Consider the following 22,005-nt stretch of genomic DNA (forward strand, 5'->3'; position numbering starts at 1 on the left):
TATCAATAATTACTTTCTTGTGACAACAATCATGGTAACAAGTGTTGTATGCATTTGTGACAAAAGAAGTTAACTCTAAAACAATCATTAGTGGTAACTAAAGTCGCACAACAATCCAATTTCTTGTAACCATCATCTTCGTCACTGATATCTTTGAAAATAATGGCAACGTATTTGTCACTAAAATAATGAAAATTAGTAGCGAAATTTGTGTCACAAAAATAAGTTGAAATATTGTAACTATTATCAATCTTAATGTTTTTATAAGTGAGCATTACTTGGTCACAATTCTTTTTCCAAATAATACTAGCCAAGTGCACAAAAATAAAATTATTTATTTCAAATCTTGTCATAATTAAATATTTTAATTTAATTATTATTTAGAATAAAATAATTCATTCAACAAATGTTAGTCATGAAATTAATATATATATATATATATATATATATATATATATATATATAGACATCGATGTCTAACAAATATACTTTGTAAGAAATATAACTGAATTCAAATAAAAATGTTTTAAAATAAGATGTCTTGATTATTCGTCACTTGAGGTAGTTGGTGGAGATGCATTGCTTAGCATATTTTGAATCCCTTGATTGCTTGCTAAGCGAGCAAAAATTTGCTTGATTTCAGCAGCTTGTTTCTCTAAAGCTGCTTGTGCGATTTCTTTAAATTTTACAACTTCTTCTTCTAAATTCTTTTCACGCTTCTTTGAATCTTCTACTTCTGGCCTGGTTGAAGAAGATTCTTCTCTTGGACTTTTGAAGTTATCCCCTTAAGAACTAAATCACGTGCATAGCTTGACTTTCTTTTTAATACCAAATCAAAATGTTCAACAAGTGGTAGAGGTGCAGCTGAAATCTTTTCTTTATTCTTCTCTCCCTCTTCTTGAAGTTTATTCTGCAATTATGATAAATATTAATAATTGAGTAATATAAAAAATATAAATTTATTAATATGATGATCAAGTAATTCTAACTTGTTTTTTTTTTTATTTTTAAAAAAGGTAATTCTAAATGTATTCCAAACCTAATATAATATTGAAATTATTCAAAGTTTCAGTCTTACCTTTAAAAATATCCACATTGTATTGACATCCTCATTAGGAATCTCTTTCCAACTAGAGACTCGAAGTGGTGCAAATTGTCGAATGCACATAGTCACTTCAGCTTTGAACAAACTAGCATCTTTACCACAAACCTTATGGTATGTTGAAGGAAATAGAATACATATTTCTTTGCCTCTAGCTTTTTTCTTGTCAAGTCCTGTATTAATTGTTCGCCCTCGACCACGTTTTTTAATATTTTCGTTGAATCGTTTCCTACAGTAAACTTATATATATATATATATATATATATATATATATATATATATATATATATATATATATATATATATATATATATATAAGTATACAATATTATATAAAAAGAAGATTAAATTTTAACTCAAAAGATTTTTAAAAAAATCACATCACCTGTGCAACCAATAACATGTTCTTGTACTCTAGGTGCGATGTATCAATTATTCCGGAGAGTTGTTGATTAGAAACTTCATTAGTCTAAGTCTCGCCCACCACATGAGAATTATGCTTATCAGTTAAACTTGTTAATAACCTTGGTCTTCTAAAATTAACCATTATACACATATACATAAATAAAAATTGAGTTATTAATAAATCAAGATTAATACATTTTGGGTTAATCTTTCCAAACTCCCACTAATAATAAATAAATAAATACATTTTGAGTTTCTCTCTCGCCACGTTTTCGCGAGTTTTCCAAACCCTACTTTTTTAGGGTTCCGATAGCGACCTTTGGAGGGTTCCGGTAGCGGTGTTTAGCAGATGGCAGCGGACGGAGGAGGGGATATCACAGACCTGTGTGCGAATTTAACCTTGGCAGACGTCGACGATGAGGACATAACGACGCGGGTACCTAATGTTCCAGTAGGAGGGGAAGCCCAGGGTGCAAGCTATTATGCGGTGGGAAGGTTAGTTACCAACAAGCAGGTTAAATTCCTTTTCTTTCAAGATACAATGGCGTCAGTTTGGCAGCCTGCGATGGGAGTTACAATGCTCCAGTTACAGCCTCAACGCTTCCTTATTCAGTTTTATCATGAGACGGATTTGGCTAGGGTTTTGAGGGATGGTCCATGGACGTACGAGCAAAGCTTGCTGGTGTTGAAGAAGGTCGAACTTGATGAAGACCCGGAGACAATTGTTCTTAATCAAATAGAGTTCTGGGTCCAGATACATGCACTGCCGGCTGGCCTACGATCGAGTGCAGTGGCTTCGACATAGGTTCGTTCCTGGGTACTTTGATAGCTACAGATGAAAAGAATTTTGGGGGTTCAATGAGAACATATTACCGTGTTCGGGTGGCTCTTGACATTACTAAACCCTTGAAGAAGCAGTTGAAGATGAAGAAGGATAATGGCGGGGGGGTGTTTGTGGACTTCAGGTATGAAAGGCTGCCGACTTTTTGTTTTCTTTGTGGGATAATAGGGTAAGGTGATAGGGTCTGCCCAAGGATTGCTCTTGAGGCAGATTTAAATGCTGAAAAGCCGTATGGGGTGGGGCTGCGGGCAGGAGCGAGGCGAGCTGTTCCCACGGCGGGGCAGCGCTGGGTTGCGCCTGAGCTTGTTGAAGACCGGAGGGTGTGGTTGGCTCATGGAATGGTGGCGGGGGAGTCTCTGCAGTCTGCAGTAGATGAGACCGAGGTGGCAATTTCAGTAGCTAAGAGGAAGAGGGTTGATGAGCAGAGAGAAACTGATGGGGGATCACGATTTGAGGTGGAAGCGGATGACGGTGTGTCAAAAAATGGCCTGGAGGAGGGATTTGCGTCGCAAGCCCGCCGAGGATTATGAGTATCATAGAATGGAATTGTCGGGGGCTTGGCAACCCTACGGCAGTTCAGGTACTCGCGGACATAGTTCGCGCGAAGCGGCCGAGAGTGATTTTCTTGATGGAGACATTTGTGGACAAGCATAGGATGGAGGGGGTGCGTGTCCAGTTGGGTTATGATAGTGTGTTCGTGGTTGATGCGGATGGGCATAGTGGGGGCCTTGCATTGTTATGGACGAGCTCGGTGGATCTCCAGGTAACAGGTTTTTGTGCTAATTATATTGATACAACTGTGTGTTTGGATGTGGGTAACCCAGAGTGGCGATATACGGGGTTTTACGGTTTCTCCCAAAGAACGAGGCGCCGAGAATCCTGGCAGTTGTTACGGCAGTTGGCAGGGATGAGTACTATGCCCTGGGCTGTAATGGGAGATTTTAACGATCTCATGAGCGAAGCTGAGAAACGGGGACGAGCCCCGCAGCCCCCGTGGTAAATTAATGGCTTTTGTGAAGCGATTGCAGATAGTGGGTTGCAGAATTTCCCGTTTGAGGGCTATCAGTTCACATGGAATCGGCATAAAGGAACGAGTAATATGGTGGAGGAGAAGTTAGACAGGATTCTGGTCACGGATAGTTGGCTGACAATGTTTGAGGGTGCGTCGGCTATGTCATTAGCATGCCCGTATAGTGATCATATGCCTTTGCTGCTTGTACCGGTTGCTGTGGTGCATGCTGCGCGGCGGAGGAGGTTTTTGTTTGATAATGTATGGTTGCGGGAGGAGAGGTATAGGGAGATAGTGGCTCAAAGTTGGGGCCGTACGGTGGGACTTGAGGTGTTGGACCGGATTGAGTCATGTGGCAAGGATTTATGGCGTTGGGGGAGGACCTATAATAGGGACTTCCAACGGCGCATTGATAAGTGTAGACGGGAGCTGGAGATCCTAAAGCCACGTAGTGATCGTGATGGGCTAATTGCTTATGCTAATGTAGAACGGGAAATGCTTCACTTATTAAATCAGCAGCACCTTTACTGGAAACAGAGAGCGAAGGAGCATTGGTATAAGGATGGGGATTTGAATAGTAAATTTTTTCACAACTCAGTGAAAGCTAGGAGGAGGCGGAATAGAATAAGGAAGTTGAAGGATGACGAAGGGAATTGGATACAGTCTGAGGAAGGGGTTGGGAATGTGATGCAGGAGTATTTTACTAAATTGTTTGGGTCTGAACAAGGTGGCATGACTGAAGTAATTGATGCCATTCAGCCTAAGATAAATGCACAGCAGAATGCCCAGTTGCTGCGGCATGTGAGTATGGAGGAGGTGAGAAAGGCAGTCTTTCAAATGCACTCGGATAAATATCCAGGGCCGGATGATTTAGGCCCGGGTTTTTTTCAACATTACTGGGACATCGTGGGGGAATCGGTAACCGGCTTCTGTAGTGAGTTCCTACGTGATACTACTTTACCAGAGAAGGCGAATGATACTTATGTGGTTCTGGTCCCAAAGAAGCCAACACCGGAGTCTATGAAGGATTTGCGGCCCATAGCACTGTGTAATGTAGTGTATAAGATAGCAGCTAAAGTTTGTGCAAATCGGCTGAAACCGTTTCTGGAGGGGATTATTTCACATGCGCAGAGTGATTTTGTGCCGGGTCGCCTTATAACGGACAACATAATGTTGGCATACGAGGCGCACCACTATCTGCGACGGAAGACTCAGGGGAAGGAAGGGGTGGTGGCCCTAAAGGTGGATGAGTAAGGCGTATGACCGGGTGGAGTGGGGTTTTCTCGAGGCTGTGATGCTTAAGATGGGATTTGAGAAGAGGTGGGTGGTTATTTTGATGGAGTCTTTCAGAACTGTAAGGTATCATATTTTGTATGAGCAGCGACAATTGGGGCCTATCTTGCCAGGAAGGGGGTTGCGTCAAGGTGACCCTTTGTCACCTTATCTGTTCCTGTTGGTGGTGGAAGGTTTGAGTGTTATGATAGACAGGTTTATGGGTGTGGGCAAGCTACATGGCATCTGTGTTGCCCGAGTAATAAGAACCAGTACACATGGAATCCAATAAGGGTCTATAGTGGGCTCATCACAAGGCCCATAACTACATCCTTAAAGAATCATTGGTGGAAGAAACAAGAAGGCCCAATAATAATTCCATTCGATAGAGGAAAGTATTATAGTGGCCCATTTCAAGTGATATCATGGATCGAAGACAATGCTTACAAGATTCGAGGTCGAATCATTTTCAAGAAAGTGAGGATGATGCGGCCCAACATAATGAAGATCCATCAAGAGTATCAATTGGGCCAATCACATGGCCCAAGTCCAAACGATTAAGACAACTCCTCATTGGTGATATTCAAAGATGGTGGAAATCTAAGTCAAGCCCATTTGCAAAAGATGAAGAAGATTTCAAGACTTTTTAGAATTGTTTAAGTGCTGATTTTGGTGATTAAATTAGGCACGAATCAGCCGTATTATTTTTGGTCATCATTAATTTAAATTGTTTGGCATAAAAGAGAAAACACTAGTTGTATTTAGAAAGGATTCCTTAAATCATTTTCTAAATAAAACTCTATTTATTTGTTTTCTAGATTAGATTTAGGACTCTTTTTCCCATTGTATTTAGATTACAATGCTGTCCTATACCTATAAATAGGGCACATCCATATCAGTTTGAAGGAGGCTTTAATTCAATAAAATTCTTACGTTTTTCTTTACACTTGTGTAAGAAACCTTGTGGCTAATTGTGGACTCAATTAGTGGCTAGTCGTGGACTCGGCTAGCAAATTGATTCGTGGACTCGAATCAATCTTCCTTTCTTCAACCTTAGATTTAGGTTCGTGGACTCGTTCTTGAATCGAAGGAAACTAGATCCGACTCTAGTTGATTGAAGATTGCAACATCGAGGTACTTGAAGCTACATGGGATTCTTCTAAGTCTTTGAGGATTCGAGACAAAGGTTTTCTCGTGAGGTTTAAGGTATTTTGATCCATCTCTATCTTTAATTTTGAGAGCATTCTTGGGACAATATTCCATCTTTATTTGAACCTTGGACTAGGTTCATATCACTGGGGAGCACCACCGATCTCTCATCTGCTGTTTGCAGATGATTGTTTTCTGTTTCTTCGGGCAAATGAAGGCGAGACTGTTGGTATGAAATACGTGTTGGACAAATATTCGAGAGCATCAGGACAAATGATTAATTATGATAAGTCTGTGGTGTATTTTTCGAGTAATATGAAGCCTGCCCAGCGGACTATGGTCACTCAAATATTGGGGGGGGTGGAGGGGGATACGGCAGGAAAGTATCTAGGGCTCCCATCGATAGTAGGACGGAGGAAAAAACAGATTCTGGGTTTCCTGAAGTATAAGATCCTAGCCAAGGTGAGGTCTTGGAATGCAAGGTTCTTGTCAAGGGCTGGAAGGGAGGTGCTTCTTAAGAATGTCATCCAGGCGATGCCAAGCTATGCAATGATGGTTTTCCTATTGCCACGAGGGACATGTAGGGATATAGAGACTATTATGAATGAGTACTGGTGGACAGGAACTATGGGAAATGGTAAGGGGATACGGTGGAGATCATGGCAAGGGTTAACAGCTCCGAAAGCAGTAGGGGGGATGGGTTTCCGTTCTTTGCATGAAACTAATTTGGCACTCTGGGGAAACAAGCATGGGGGTTGATAACGAGGCCGAACTCAATGGTGGCACGGGTTTATAAAGCCCGGTATTACCCAAATTCTTCTTATGATGAAGCAATGGAGGGGAGTAACCCATCCTTTATTTGGCGGGGTTTGCTCGAGGTCCAGCGAGTGGTACGGGATGGGTGTAGGCGGAGTATTGGGAATGGCCAGGACACGGTGATTGGTAAGCATGCATGGTTGCCATCTGAGGATGAGCCTTTTGTCACTACGCTAGTAGATGAAGGGATTTTTAACTCACCGGTATCTTCTTTGTTTGATGCTCAAAATGCAGGATGGGATGTGGATCGAATACGGGCCATTTTCAATGCCCGAGATGCCAGCTTGATTCTGAATATCCCAATTTCGAAACGGAGGCCAAGGGATTCGTGGTACTGGTTCTGGGAAACGAGGGGCGAGTATTCTGTTAAATCGTGTTATAAACGGTTGAAGGGTATGATGGATGATGTGCGGTTGTGGACTCAGATATGGAATTTGCAGGTGCCACCGAAGGTTAAGCACTTTAGCTGGCAATTGGCTTCTTCTTTTCTGCCTACTAATGATGCCCTAGGAACAAAGAATATTCACTGCGGTTTGATGTGTCATATGTGCAGGAGTGTGCCCGAGAGTGCTTATCATTTGTTTGTGGAATGTGCTGCTGCAGCTCGTGCCAGGACTCTTGTGGGTGTGCCAACCATGGGGGTACCACATGGTAATGATTGGTTTTTTGCTATGTTGTCTCATTTGCATGGGCTTTTAGTACCAAAGTTCGTTATGGTGTGTTGGGGTTTGTGGCAAAGCCGTAATGAGAGTGTTTGGAATAGTGTTGCTTTTAATGTGGAGTTGGTGGTGCACCGGGCACTCAGTTTCTGGAGTGGGTGGATTGCCGTAAATTCACATGACCAAGCAGGACCAACAAATACAGGAGGGGAAAGGTGGGAACGGCCCGAAGCAGGGCGGCTCAAGCTCAACACGGATGCTAGTGTGCTGCCGGACTCCAATTCTATGGGGTTGGGGTGGGTGCTACGAGATCATGCAGGAACTTTTCTGGCCGCGAAGAGTGTGAATCTGGGGGGAACGTCTACAATTAATGAGGCTGAGACCGTATGCTTAAGAGAGGCACTGAGTTGGCTGAAAGACACAGGTATGGGTGGAGTTGATGTGGAGCTGGATTCACAGGTTGTTTATTTTTCCCTACAAGCACCTTCTTTTGTTTCTGCGTTTGGACTGCTTATTGATGATGTAAAAGAATTAGCATCAGTGATAGATGATGTTAGATTCTCTTTTGTTAAACGATCTGTGAACTGTGTCGCTCACACTTTAGCTAGAGGGGCGAGTTCAACTGCAGGTTGTGGAGAGTGGTTTGATGTCCCACCTCATTTTCTTGTAACGCATATATCTTTTACGTGATTTAATGCATTAATCCTTTTTCTTCAAAAATAAATAAATAAATAAATAAATCAAGATTAATATGTATATATTAACAAATCAAAATATATATTCCAGAAGCAGGCTCATTGTTTTGGAAAAAAAAAACAAAAAAAAAACAAAAAAAAAAACAAAAACAAAAACAAAAACAAAAATATGGCAGTAGGATTTTGAGGTCTGATTGGGGTGTGATTTTGGGGAATGCTAGTGTACACAAGTATTTTTTTCTATTTGTATTTTTATTAAAGAAGGTAGTATTATTTCATCTGCTAATTAAATAAAAGAGTAAAAGACATTTTTAGTCCTAAATTTATAGTGGCTTGGACAATTTTTGTCCTTTATAAAAATATTTGTCATTTTATGGACAGAGTTATTGTGGCGAGGACATTTTTGGTCCTCCGTCTATATTTCTGTTAGATAATTGTCTGAGAGAGGGGTAATTACGTTAATTTAGGCTATCTTCTTCTATCTATTATATCTATGTGTGTTTTGTTTTCTTCTCGGTCATAATTCGAAGGAGTCGGAGAGTCCAAGTTGCAGTTGTACGAAGAAATTGCCGGAGAATCGAAGCCACCAAACAGGTTACTAATCAAATAGATAGAAGGAGAATAGAAGCCGCCAAACACACATAGATATAATAGATAGAAGGAGATAGCCCAAATTGACGTAATTGCCCCTCTATCATACGGTTATCTAACAGAAATATAGACGGAGGACCAAAAATGTCCTCGCCACAATTACTCTGTCCATAAAATGGCAAATTTTTTTATAAAGGACTAAAATTGTCCAAGCCACTATAAGTTTAGGACCAAAATGTCTTTTACTCTTAAATAAAACATGCAAGCTAAATTTTTCATTATTATTCTTAAATTTAATAATTATTAAATTAATATTTAACTGAATGACCAAATTTGGAACAAAATCAAAAGTCAAAGAACGATTTATGGTCATACTCAAAGTCGAGGTAAAAAATTTGTACGCAGACGTGTTATTTAATTTCATAATATAAATATTCTATAATAAATAAATGTGAATTTTCAAAAATATATACAGAGAAGCTTGAGCGAAGATTATCCAATAAATTGGTCACTTATTTATATAATAATGGTTTTATCGAAATCAGGTCTACCATAAACCAAATACATATGTATAGAATGAATCATTATTGCGTGGACCGCGGTTCACACATTTCTTTAGACTACAGTCCAAAAATTTAAAAAATATATTATTATAACTCATAAAATACATTATTCTGAGTTTTTTCCCAAAATGGTCCCTCGACTATCGCTCATTCTCAATTTTACATTCCCACTTTCAATTGCACGCAATGTGGTCCTTTGACTTTTAAAAACTACCCCAAATTGGTCCTCCATTACCTTTTCCATCAACTAGGCGTTAAGTTTAAGGGTATTTTCCGTTCATTCACCTCATTAGCGCCATACAACTGGTTCGTCCCTATTGCGCCAATATGCATTCTCATATGCTCATAACACTTAATAACCATTAGACATAACCATTTTCCATTATTCATTCTCGACAATTTCAACAACAATTACGAATTCTCACCTTCCTCTGCCGTCTAACTCACGCTGTCGACACCGCCGTAGCCAACCACAGTCCGACGCAGAGAGAAACCAACCACCCTAAGCTCCGTTCACGCCGGGAAGCCAACCCACTGCCGGAACAGCTACTCGCCGGGTGAACTGTTGCTGACTAAGAGAAAGGGAATAAAGAACAGGCTGCTTCTGCACACTGCCATCGCTTCTTCGCTGCACATTTTTGCCGGAGCTCTTGAAGTCGCTGTCCGCCACCGTCATCGGAAGGGAGATACGAAGAGAGGAGGGCGCTTATTCGACGAGAGAGAGACAAAGAAGTCAGCAGATTGGGGAAGAAAGATGAACATCAATATATTGTACCCCAATCTGCTGACTGCTGAGGTACACAAGAAGAAATATATATTTTGATGTCATACCCAAGAAAATACATATTATCCAGTCAAGTTGTCAATGTTCTTCGATCCTTGCAGTAATATCAACTGAGGTAGAATTGCTATTGCTACAAGATATAGGGAGAAAGTCCAAAGTAACTGAAAGAAGAAGTCAGATTTCAGGCAGTGTCAATAGAAAACTACAGAGTAATAATGGGACATGTATCAATGATATTCCTGACACAAATGATTGCCCACAAATGGTAACAGGATATACAAAACTAAGCTTCCTCCAGACACTTAAACCCTCCCACCACTGCTAGCTTGTTCCTATCTCAAACATAGTAAAGAATAAAGATCTGAATCCAAGAAAAAAGGATCAAGAGCACTTAGCAAATAAAAAACTACGGAGTATTATTTTTTCACAGAAGAACTTGGTAGAATAAATAGCGTCTCTTTTCAAATATCTCCATCAGTAATCTTATTTTCATCCTACTGACTATGAGGTTCCCTAGCATTGTCCCAAAATGGCTTGGAATATAAACTCAAGCCCACAAGTCACACACCCCTACCAAAAGGAAAAGTAGCAGATAAAATTAAATATATTCGGCACCTGAGGTATCAATAACACATGCCTCTATTATCATACCAAAATAGCTTGGATCCGCAGATTCAAGCCTCACAAGTCACACGCTCTTCCCAACAGGAAAAAAATAGGAATAAGGTGCAAATAAGCCATCAACTAGATATGAAAATGCAATTGGACCACTGAACTAAAAAAAAGTTACAATTAAGCCATCGAACAACTTAAAATGATGCAATTCTACCAAATAACACGTTACTTTGCCATGTCACCGGTTACCTTGCTTACGTGGCATTAATTTAAATTATTTTATTATAAAAACATTTTAAAAAAATAAAAAAAAAAGAAAAAAAAAAAAAAAGCCACGCAGACTGCCTTCAACCGGTTCTCCATATCCAGATCCATGGATCCATCTACACTGAAATCACTCACCAATTGCCAATTTTTCATCTGACGCTGCTTCTGGCATGTTAATGTCTCGTGTGGTATCGTTAGAAGTAGAATCCATAGACATAGTTACTGCCTGCTCTAACAAGGCCTTTTCATCATCTTGAAATGTATCCAAGAAAGCTTGGGTGTTAATGAAACTCAGTAACTCACTTCTGAAAATTGAAACTAGTCCTTTTAGTTTTTGTCCAGTCTTTCTTATAATATATATAGTTATTGAAGGATCCTAACCATTAGATCAGAAGCCTTGCTTTCCGATTCAGATATTCCAACAACAACATTTTTTGTCACGCCATCTTGGATAGTTGGCAGGTTTTCTTCTTTCTCTTGTTCTGCAATTTCTTCAGCAGCCATCTTCGCAACTGCTTCTTGTCTTGCTCTTTCTTCTTCCATTAAAACTCGAAGTGCCAGGGTAAGTTCAAGATCCAAGTTGGGATCGACACCAAATTCAAAGCCAAATAATCCACCCAGTCTCCATTGATCTTCATCTCCAGATCCATGGGGAGTTAGGGACGAAGATGCTTCTTCTTCTCCATGGATCTGGAGACCGTCGGTCTCTGTCTTCATCTCCAGATCCATGGAGACGGAGATGCTTCTTCATCTCCATGGATCTGGAGACCGTCGGTCTCCGTTTGGAGGCAGACTTCTCCGGTCGATGGCAGCTTGCGTGGCTGTTTTTTTTTTTTTTTTTTTTTTTTTTTTAATAAAATAATTTAAATTAGTGCCACGTAAACAAAGTAACTGGTGACATGGCAAAGTAACTTGTTATTTGGCAGAATTGCATTATTTTAAGTGGTTCGATGGCTTAATTGTAACTTTTTTAGTTCAGTGGCCCAATTGCATTTTCATGTCTAGTTCAATGGTTTATTTGCACCTTATTCCAAAAAAATAAGATATATTGAGCAAAGGTGTCAACAACACTTACCTCCATCACAATGAATTCATGGTTAACCAAAAGTGCCAATAGGAAAAATGGTACAATAAAAAATCAAGCAGGTGGGAGGAACTCCAGACGAAGCCAACGCCACCACTTACACCTTGGTCAAAGGCCTCCGACCGCCGGGGAGTCAAAGGTCTCGAGGAGAATTCCGATTACCTCCGATCAACCGTCTGAACCATGGGCAATGATCCAGACCCTTCCCTAGGCTCAACCACAGCCTCAGAGTGACCATGCAAAGCCGCGACCGCCGGGAGAACCTTTGCATTGACGTTGACTGCATGGCGACTTGAGAGTTCGCAAGAAGTGGGCGATCAACAAATTGGCGATGGCGATGGCGATGGCGATCAACATCCCTAGCATCCCTGACTCCAACGGTGGACTCCGATTGCCCATGGAAGGCCTCGATCGACCAGGGGCGGTGGTCAAACAAAATCGGAGTCGCGACGCAGTTATTCACAAAAGACGCGATTGAATTACTTCGGTTGTAATAGGCATGCCGCATATGAATGGACCAAAATACCCCTGAACTTAATGGCTTGTTGATGGAAAAGATAACGGAGGACCAAATTGGGGTAATATTTTAAAGTCAAGGGATCACATTGGGTGCAATTAAAAGTCGGAATGTAAAATTGAGAATGAGCAATAGTCAAGGGACCAAAATAGGAAAAATCTCTTATTCTAACACATAAAGTACATTATTATAACACAGTAGAAACTCATAAAATACATTATTTTAGTCCACAAATTTCATTATTCTAATACATAAAATACAATATACATTATTCTAACTCATAAACTACATTATGCATAAACTTTTGTTGCGGTAGTGCCTGATGTATACTGGTGTATACCCTATATTTTTAGGTTCATATATACCCTCCAAACAGTTATTCATTAAGTATATATGAATCGGGGAGACATATTATTTTTAATGGCCATGACTTAAGAACATCTTGAGCCACTAGTCTCCTTAAATTGATACTCTTTAAGGAATTGGTTTTCAGTGAGACTTTGTCTCTAACCACCTTTCCTGGGAGTATATTTAGATTTTTTTTTATCACAATCTGATATAATCTGTTTGCCAAAATTTTAAGCATTCCTTGCCAATGTGATTTGTTTTCGGTTCATTAAAGAATAGCCAAAGCTTCTTTAATTTACTGAAGTCTCTTACGTTTTCAATCTTGGTTAAATAAGAAAATACTACAGCATATTCAGCTACCTGAGGTTGTTAAGTTTCAATCACATAAAGTTTAGGCAATGAATTGATAATTGTCTAGTGATCTTATAATTTTAATTTGGTTTGGGAGTAGCCATAGCGTCCTTAATCTATTAAAATGATATATTAAGCGGTTTGTTTTGATCACATAAAGTTTTGGACATGTCATTTGTGATTAATTGTATGTAATATTATGGAATTTAGCCCACAGGCAATTTCGTTATATTTGTATGATTAATCAAGATGAAATACTGGACTACAGTCATAATTTAGCCCACAGGCAGTTATGTATCGGAATGTAGTCTAGTAGTTTTATCAGTAATGGTAGAAATAAATCAATTTATTTATTTCCTTTATGGTTATTTGTAAATAATTTCTAATTCTATCATGAAGTTTAGTTTTATGATGTAAACTTTAGGTCATATTTCTTAATTTGCCCACAGGGATTAAGAAAATGAACATGATGTCTTATGTTTTTTTTTTTTTTTATCACAATGGTTCTAATGAATCTTATTGAATAAAAGTTTAGCCTACATGCAAGTTTTATGTCATTTGATTCTTCAACTCATTTGATAATGGTTTCATCATAAATAAATTTTTCAGTTGGATCTAATTGAGTAAAACTTTAGCCCACAGGCAAGTTTTATGTCACTAGATTCTTCTAACTATTTAGTAATTGTGATAAAATATTATCATACGAGTTTCTTAATTGGATTTAATAGAATTAAAACTTTAGCCCACAGGCAAGTTTTATGTCAATAAATCCCTCAACCCATTAGATGATAATTTTATCACAATTTCTTAGAATTTATAAATTTAGCTCAATTATAATTCTACCTTTCAGGGTTTGCATTGGCAAAACATGTATTAGTCACTTCCCAAAATTCAACAACTTTTAATAATTGATCCACGAATCTGGCTCGGTTTTTCGGACTAATTGTAGTAAGTTACGTGATTTGACATACCGCTTTTGGATTCCATTAATAATAAAATGTATCTTTTGAGCCAAATTCTAACTTGGTTATGAAAGGTGTATTTTGTTTTTTGTTAGTATGTCCAACTGTGGTGGGGAATTATATCTTCATTGTTCAGTTGTACTTTAATTGGAACCAAAAATTGATTTTTTAGTATGTCCAACTAATGGTGGGGAATTATGTCTTCATTTGTTAGTTGGTCAAATCAATTATGGGTATGTATATTATTAAGTTCACTTTATTAATTTAGCTGAAGAATATCTTAATCAGTGGGAGTGATCATTTAGAAAAAGATCATTAAGATACTCTACTAAAGTTTATGAATTTAATTGGCTATATACATTTCAAATTGGATTGTATGTTAAACAATAAGTCCAAAAGATTCCACAAGTATCAATCTTGTATTTGTTCTTATAAATTCATAAGTTCAAATTATTGAACATTTGGTTGTGAAACATATTTATGAAAATGTTGCAACAATATTAAGGAATTTATTAGAACAAAAGAATTTAACTTCTGGTGCACTGTCATTTAAATAAATTCTTTAGTGATTAATAGAGTCTCTAGTTTCTTCAAAATTGATCCTAGGCCATTTTGGTTTATAAGGCTCAAAACAATTTTGTGAGACATATAAGTAAGACTCATTATGTTTAGTTCATTTAAAGTGGATATTGGAGTTATTTGGGAAGTTATGGTGTATGATTAAGATTCCAAATTTATGGAGGAGTAAAAGACATTTTTGGTCCTAGACTTATAGTGGCTTGGACAATTTTAGTCCTTTATAAAAAAATTTGCCATTTTATGGACAGAGTTATTGTGGCGAGGACATTTTTGGTCCTCCGTCTATATTTCTGTTAGATAACCGTATGAGAGAGGGGCAATTACATCAATTTAGGCTATCTCCGTCTATCTATTATATCTATGTGTGTTTGGCGGCTTCGATTCTCCTTCTATCTATTTTATTAGTAACCTGTTTGGCGGCTTCGATTCTCCGGCAATTTCTACGTACAACTGCAACTTGGACTCTCCGACTCCTTCGAATTATGACCGAGAAGAAAACAAAACACACATAGATATAATAGATAGAAGGAGATAGCCTAAATTGACGTAATTACCCCTCTCTCAGACGGTTATCTAACAGAAATATATACGGAGGACCAAAAATGTCCTTGCCACAATAACTCTGTCCATAAAATGGTAAATTTTTTTTATAAAGGACTAAAATTGTCCAAGCCACTATAAATTTAGGACTAAAAATGTCTTTTACTCTTTATGGAGTTAGACCTTTAATTTATTGTCTAAGTTATTAGAATGCTTCTGTGACTTGACAATCTCTTGGCTATTTTTGATGAGTGGGAGTATACTTATAAAGATGGCATAGAATATAGTTAGCATTATGCTAACATTAAGAGATCTCTACTTAAGGCATGCTTCTAAAGTTTTTTAGAGATCATACAGTGTACTCTTTTTGTACAATTTGGATGTGTTTTCTCTTTCAGTTGTGCACATAATATATGTTGAGAAACATCTCTTAAGGTACCAAGAATAAACATAGGGTTTGTTCATAAAGGACCTGAGTTGGAGAATTAAAATGCATGTGACCATAATGGATATTACTCTGATTAAATAGTGGACATATCATTATGATTCGTGTGTTTTGTTCTTTAATGAAGGTTGTGCTAGTACTTGCACCAAGTGAGAGAATGTAAGATTTTCCCTAATAAAGTTACATGTTTATTAGGGAATTATGTATATTTTGAAATATTCATGTGTGATATTTTATTATATAAAAGATTTAATATGGATGCCTAGTGCATCAAGTAGCATTATTGAGAAAATGCTAAAATGGCTTAACGACCGGAACAAAATGTAACAAGCGTGTTACATGTTTGAAATCTCGTAAGGGCTTCGGTTCTAGTTCATGTTGAACGATATAGATTTCAAAGTAGAATCAATTTGTCAAAATTTGGGATAGTTGTATAATCGCGAGCGTCGCAGCTCAATTGTTGAATATTTTAAATAATATTCTGAGTACGATTATATAAGCTTGATTCAACTAGTCGGGAAATTTGGTTGATTTGTTCTTCTTAATTGTGTTAAAATTAACTTGATCAAAAATTCTAAATTACACTAGTATGAAATTTATTCGAGAAAAAAGATGATTTGTTGGATAGTGATTTCGTAGCACTAACGGAGAGTGCAAGTTAAATTAGCACTGTATTGCTAATTAACTTAGCACTTGTTAAGTGCTATTTTAAAAGCACTAATACTAGTGTTTAATAGCACGAATGATAGTGTTTGATAGAAATAACGAAAGAATGCTTGGCTATTTTTGTAATTAGCTAATAAACATTGAAATTATAAATTAAGCAACGAAAGGTTGTTGTGGGTTTATAATTTAAAGTATTGAAAGATTGCTTTGAAATTAATGTTTTAAGTTTGAGCAACGATTCATGCTTTGTATAGCATGATCCGTGCTTCATGTTTCGAAAGCATCGATTCATGGTTTTGACCTTTCGGTCAATTCCGAATGGATTCGTAAGGGCTAACCTATTATCACCTATGAAATGCGTTAATGTGTAACACATGTTTATTCTTTATGAGAATAAAAAGGATAACCAAATTAATTGTGAATTAATGCGGTTACGAACAATCGATGTGGTGAACATGAAACACCTATTAGTGATTTCTGCACAAGCGCGGGTATCGTACTCGAGCGTACGATACGGAATTCACCTCAATCGGACGTTGTTACCGAACATAAATATCAAGACATTGATAAGTTCGGGTCTACCTCAAGGTGTGTAGGGTGAGACAATACCTTGGACAAGTAAGTACCTTTTAAATGAGGTTACTCGCATGAAATTCTTACAAATTATGGGTACGTAGGAAGTTTTCTTACCAATGCCTGAAATGTGGGGGTGTCTTGCGAAAGGTGTGTATTGGTTCTTAGTTCACGAGTCCTGTAGTTTGGATGTACATAAGAACACAAGAAATTCATCGTTCTTTGAAGATGTATTTCTGTGAAGGTTCAATATCGGACCTAGCACGTTGAAATGAATTTTCGACGTAGCTATGGTTGGAGGGTATGAAAGAGAACCCAAGCTCGAAGCTAGACGTAGCAAGAGATCTAGGATTGGAACAATCCTTTGGTCCAGATTTTTAACAAACATACTAGAATGTGATACGCATATTCTAACTTGTTTACTAAAAAATGAACCGGATTTTCTTACATGGTTGTAAGAAAACGTGTCTCGAACGTAAGTAGAAGTGTTCTACGGATGGACCAACACGAAAGAGGCTACTAAAAGTGAAGTAGATTCTATCTTACACAATCATACTCGGAACTGGTCGTTCTTCCTCCGGGTTGTAAAACCTTTGGATTTTAATGGATCACTATCGGAAGATAAAATCGGTTGGTTATATTGAAGTAAATGGTCGGGCTTGTAATTGTAGATTACATGCAATGCGAGTGCCACAGTTACTTCGATATATATATTCTTTTGTGAAGAGAATAAAATCCATTAGTATGATACTTGCCATAGCCGTTTAGCGAGACTTGAAAGTTCATCGAAATGGATGGATCGCTTTCTTAGTAGACATGGAACGACCTGAGGGTTTGTGGTTCCACGCTGTGAAAAGAAAGTGTGTAATTGGTGAGATCATTGTATGGTTCGAAACAATTGCCTTAGTGTTTGACATGTGAGTTTGATCATACAATGATGACCGACGAGTTTAGTATAAACGAAAGTGAAAGTGTGTCTACGTATTACGTACGATAGACAGAGATATCATTGTTTGTTTATACACGATGAACTCATCGTGGGTAGTAATGATCAATTCTACCAGGAACATGTTAAATTTGAGATTTGACATGAGAGGTGTGAGTTTAGCAGATTTAATCTTCGAGATTAAAATCGTGAGAAAATCGGATGATTTCGTGTTAGACCAATCTCACTGAGTTGATTGAATCCTTGCAAGGATGTTAATCAAGTGGTTTGGGCACCGTTAGATACTAATTAACATACAACTAGCCAATAATCACGAAGATTGTACTTCTCACGGAGAATAAATTCAGATTATTGGTGGTTTAATTATATTAAATAGGTTGTACTAGGTCGGATATTGCCTTTGCGGTTAAAGAACTCGGTAGACATACGAGTAACCCTAGTGTTACGCACTAGAAGGCAATAGTGAGAGTTATGAGATACTTGAGGTATGCTCGTGACTTTGGACTACACTACGTGGGATATATAGCTGTACTTGGAAAGTATATCACGGATATCAAAGGACGCTAAATCCATTAAAGGCTACATGTTTACGTAAGCCAGTGCAGTTGGTTGTAGGGAAATTCTCGAAACGATTTGTGATAGCTAAGATCCATGACGGGATCTAAGCTAAGAGCCTTAGACTCGTGTCGCGAGCGAATAGGCTGAAGGGCTATGCCATTTTTCGAGAATGTTCCTAGAGATAAACTCGTACCTCTAATTTGTGTGCGTTGCGATAGTCATGCCAAAATTGGTTAAGTACAGAGTTAGATGTGAAATGGTAAGTCTAGACTTATAAGTAGTTGACATAATACCATTAAACAATTTCCCAAAACAGGGGTTATCTCTATTAACTTCATGATGTCAAAAGATAACGTAGCGGTCGCTAACTCGCTAACCCGAGGGTAAGCAAATGGTTGTGGATAAGTTGGAACGAGGAATGAGTCTAAAGCCCTTAGACTAAAAGTTCTATAGTGGATACCCAACCTAACTGGCACCTAGGTTCAATGGAGAACTAAATAATGGAACGGAGTGTGTCACTGTGGGGGTCTCGGACTCCCTACCACTCCTCGTTAGAAACAGTGACTCTCACACGAGGCTAGCACGTTGATGCTTTAATGATTCGAATGTCAGTTGACATGTGTGAGTATGCGGGATACTCGAGAAAGAATCACCTATGAAAGAGAAAAGTGAGGGTCGCTTCAAAGGAGAATTGATGGGCATAATTCTTTAGAAACTCTCGCAGAACCATGAATGGTGACCCACGACCAAAACGGGCACAGTCATGAGAACAGAGCATGGTTGGGAGGTTCCTGTGTGAGATGTGTCATCGTATATGCAAACGGCAGTCGGTTTAAAGACATCGCGTTCTACCGTACAGCTAGTAGAGTAAACATGTCTTCACAAGGGATGGTTCAAAGGGTAACACCTACCTATCCTATGTAGGGATCAATCGTTGAACACAGTTGTTTCCGATTTCAAAATACCCTGAAAATCAAGTTTTCATTCATGTGGGGGATTGTTGGAAAAATGCATTAAAATGGCATAAAATGGCATGTTAAGTGGCTATTTTGTGGTACAATTATCATTGGGGTCCACTTCCGATTTGGGTCGGGTCAAAGTGGATTCGGGTTCTTCGTAGTGAGACGAAGAGATTAAGATATTGTACGCTCAAAACGGATAATGGGTGAATGAGATATTGATTCTCAAAGTAGACCCATTGAGTTGGAAAAATGAAGGGAAAAAGTGAGCTTTCGTCCCACATTGGTTTGGGAAGAGGATTTGCCCCACTATTTATACAAGATTTTTTAATAAAGGCTTATTGAATGTATAACATAGAGGCTCTTTCTCTCGCGCGCGAGGGGGGTGCAAATAAAATCCCAAACTGAGATCATTTTTCCAACGCAAAGCCACTGGACGGCTAAGATCATGGTCCAATGCCGAAAGTTCCAATTTTTAATTCTGCAACAGAAATTTGTGAACAAGAACAATAGAGATACACACTTGCACATTTTCCAGCTCTAAAACATCTGCTTCTTCTCCTTTCTTTGCCTAACTCTGTTCAAGGCTTTACTCTAGTTCGCCGGGTTCGTTCGTTTGGGTGCTCAAACGTCGAATCATAGTACGTTTTATCCTGGGAAACCTAGGCCACAACTGTAACACCCCACTTTTCTAACTCATAATTATAACTCTAAACAGTCATTAACATCACTAAGAAGCGGAAAACTAAAAGATAAATAGTGGGAGTGTCACCGCCACAACCACCACTCCGTGGTGATTGCACAGGCTAAAGGGTTAAAACTAGAAATAAAGTAAAAGTCGGGCATCCATCATAAAACTAAAAACATAAGGGGGAAATACGTCACCCCAAATAGTCTACATCAATCCTCAAAACATAAAGTCAAAAGTCTAAAATCCATACATAACATCAGTGGTACTAGAGTTTAGATATCTCTATCTACGAGACTAATCTAACTCTACTTCTTCACATTGCTGGGCCCACCTGAAAGGGGTTTTGCAAGCAACACATAGACAAATAGGAAAACACCCGTTTGCATGAAGCTAAGTATAACCAGACTCAACCACTACTACAGAAAACGGATTTAACGTCTACATTATAACGTCGGTTTTTTGAAAATCCGACGTTAAATATTTAAAATTATTTTTTATTTTTTTAAAAAATACATATGACGTCGGTTATTTGGTATGGCCGATGCCGTCTATTAAATAAAAAATAAATAAAAAATAAATACGAGATACGACGTCGGCGTTATACGTTGCCGACGCCGTATCTCAAATAAAAAATATATATATATATGGTATACGGCGTCGGCGACGTATATCGCCGACGCTGTATACTTGAATTTAAAAAAAAAAATAAAAATAAATAGTAGATACGGCGTCGGAGAATTAATCTCCGACGCCGTATCTCTAATAATTAAAAAAAAAAAATGGTATACGGCGTCGGCGACGTATAACGCCGACGCCGTATACTCAAATTAAAAAAAATAATAATAATAATAAATAAGAGATACGGCGTCGGAGTTAAATCTCCGACGCCGTATCGTATAATTAAAAAAAAAAAATTAAAATGGTATACGGCGTCGGCGATGTATACGCCGACGCCGTATACTCGAATTTTTAAAAAAAAATAAAAAATAAATAGTAGATACGGCGTCGGAGATTTAATCTCCGACGCCGTATTTACTATAATTAAAAAAAAATATTTAAATGGTATACGGCGTCGGCGTCGTATAACGCCGACGCCGTATACATAAATTAAAAAAAAAAAATTTATGAAGCTAGGTACATAGCTCACTGCTCCATCCGCTAAGCTAGGTAAAAATTTATGAAGCTCCATCCGCTCACTCCAAACGCCCTAGCTCACTCCATCCGCTCAGCTCACTGCTCCACCGCCGTACGCCACCGCCGCCGAACGCCCTACGCCACCGATGCTCTCCACCGTCGCCTAAGCCGTCGTCCACTGCCGTCGGCCTCGCTCTCCGCACGTCGTCGTCTTCGGCCTCGGCCTCGCTCGCCGTCGCCCTAAGCCGCCATCCTCGCCGTCGCCCGTCGTCGCCGATCGCCAACAACGTCGTCCCCAAGGTACGTACGTATATATATATATATATATATATATATATATATATATATATATATATATATATATATATATTATATTATATATTAAAAATTGGTTTTTATTATATATATATATATATTATATATTAAAAATGGTTTATATATATATATATATATATATATATATATATATATATATATATATATATTAAATTAAAAATGGTTATGTATATATATTTTTTGAATTTTGAATTTTATATATTATTATTGTGTATATTTTCGAAATTTTGTGTGTATATGTGGAATTTTATGAAATTTTGTTTATATATTATTGTGTATATCTTGAAATATTATTATTGTGTATATAAAATGATGTTGTTTTGGACCAAGACCCACCATGCTAGGTGAATCTTGGTCCATAATTTGCCTTTTCAAGTATATAACTTATCAAATAATTTAAGTGAACAAGCTAAGTGTATAATACATGATGATGTTATATATTGAATATATTGCACTAGTTGATACTTAATATAAAATGATGTTGTTTTGGACCAAGACCCACCATGCTAGGTGAATCTTGGTCCATAATTTGCCTTTTCAAGTATATA

The 22,005-nt window shown here is 38.0% G+C and overlaps 1 protein-coding gene across 1 annotated transcript; it reads left to right on the forward strand.

Annotated features, from left to right (window-relative positions):
• The first annotated feature begins 4,660 nt into the window (after positions 1–4,660).
• On the forward strand, positions 4,661–6,537 carry LOC109147383. The gene is made up of 2 exons (XM_019295039.1): positions 4,661–4,823; positions 5,915–6,537. Exons 1-2 carry the CDS (start codon positions 4,661–4,663, stop codon positions 6,535–6,537), a joined length of 786 nt encoding a protein of 261 aa, XP_019150584.1.
• Positions 6,538–22,005: the final 15,468 nt, after the last annotated feature.

Source organism: Ipomoea nil, unplaced genomic scaffold (assembly GCF_001879475.1).
Source record: "Ipomoea nil cultivar Tokyo-kokei standard unplaced genomic scaffold, Asagao_1.1 scaffold1993, whole genome shotgun sequence".
In the NCBI taxonomy this organism is placed as follows: domain Eukaryota; kingdom Viridiplantae; phylum Streptophyta; class Magnoliopsida; order Solanales; family Convolvulaceae; genus Ipomoea; species Ipomoea nil.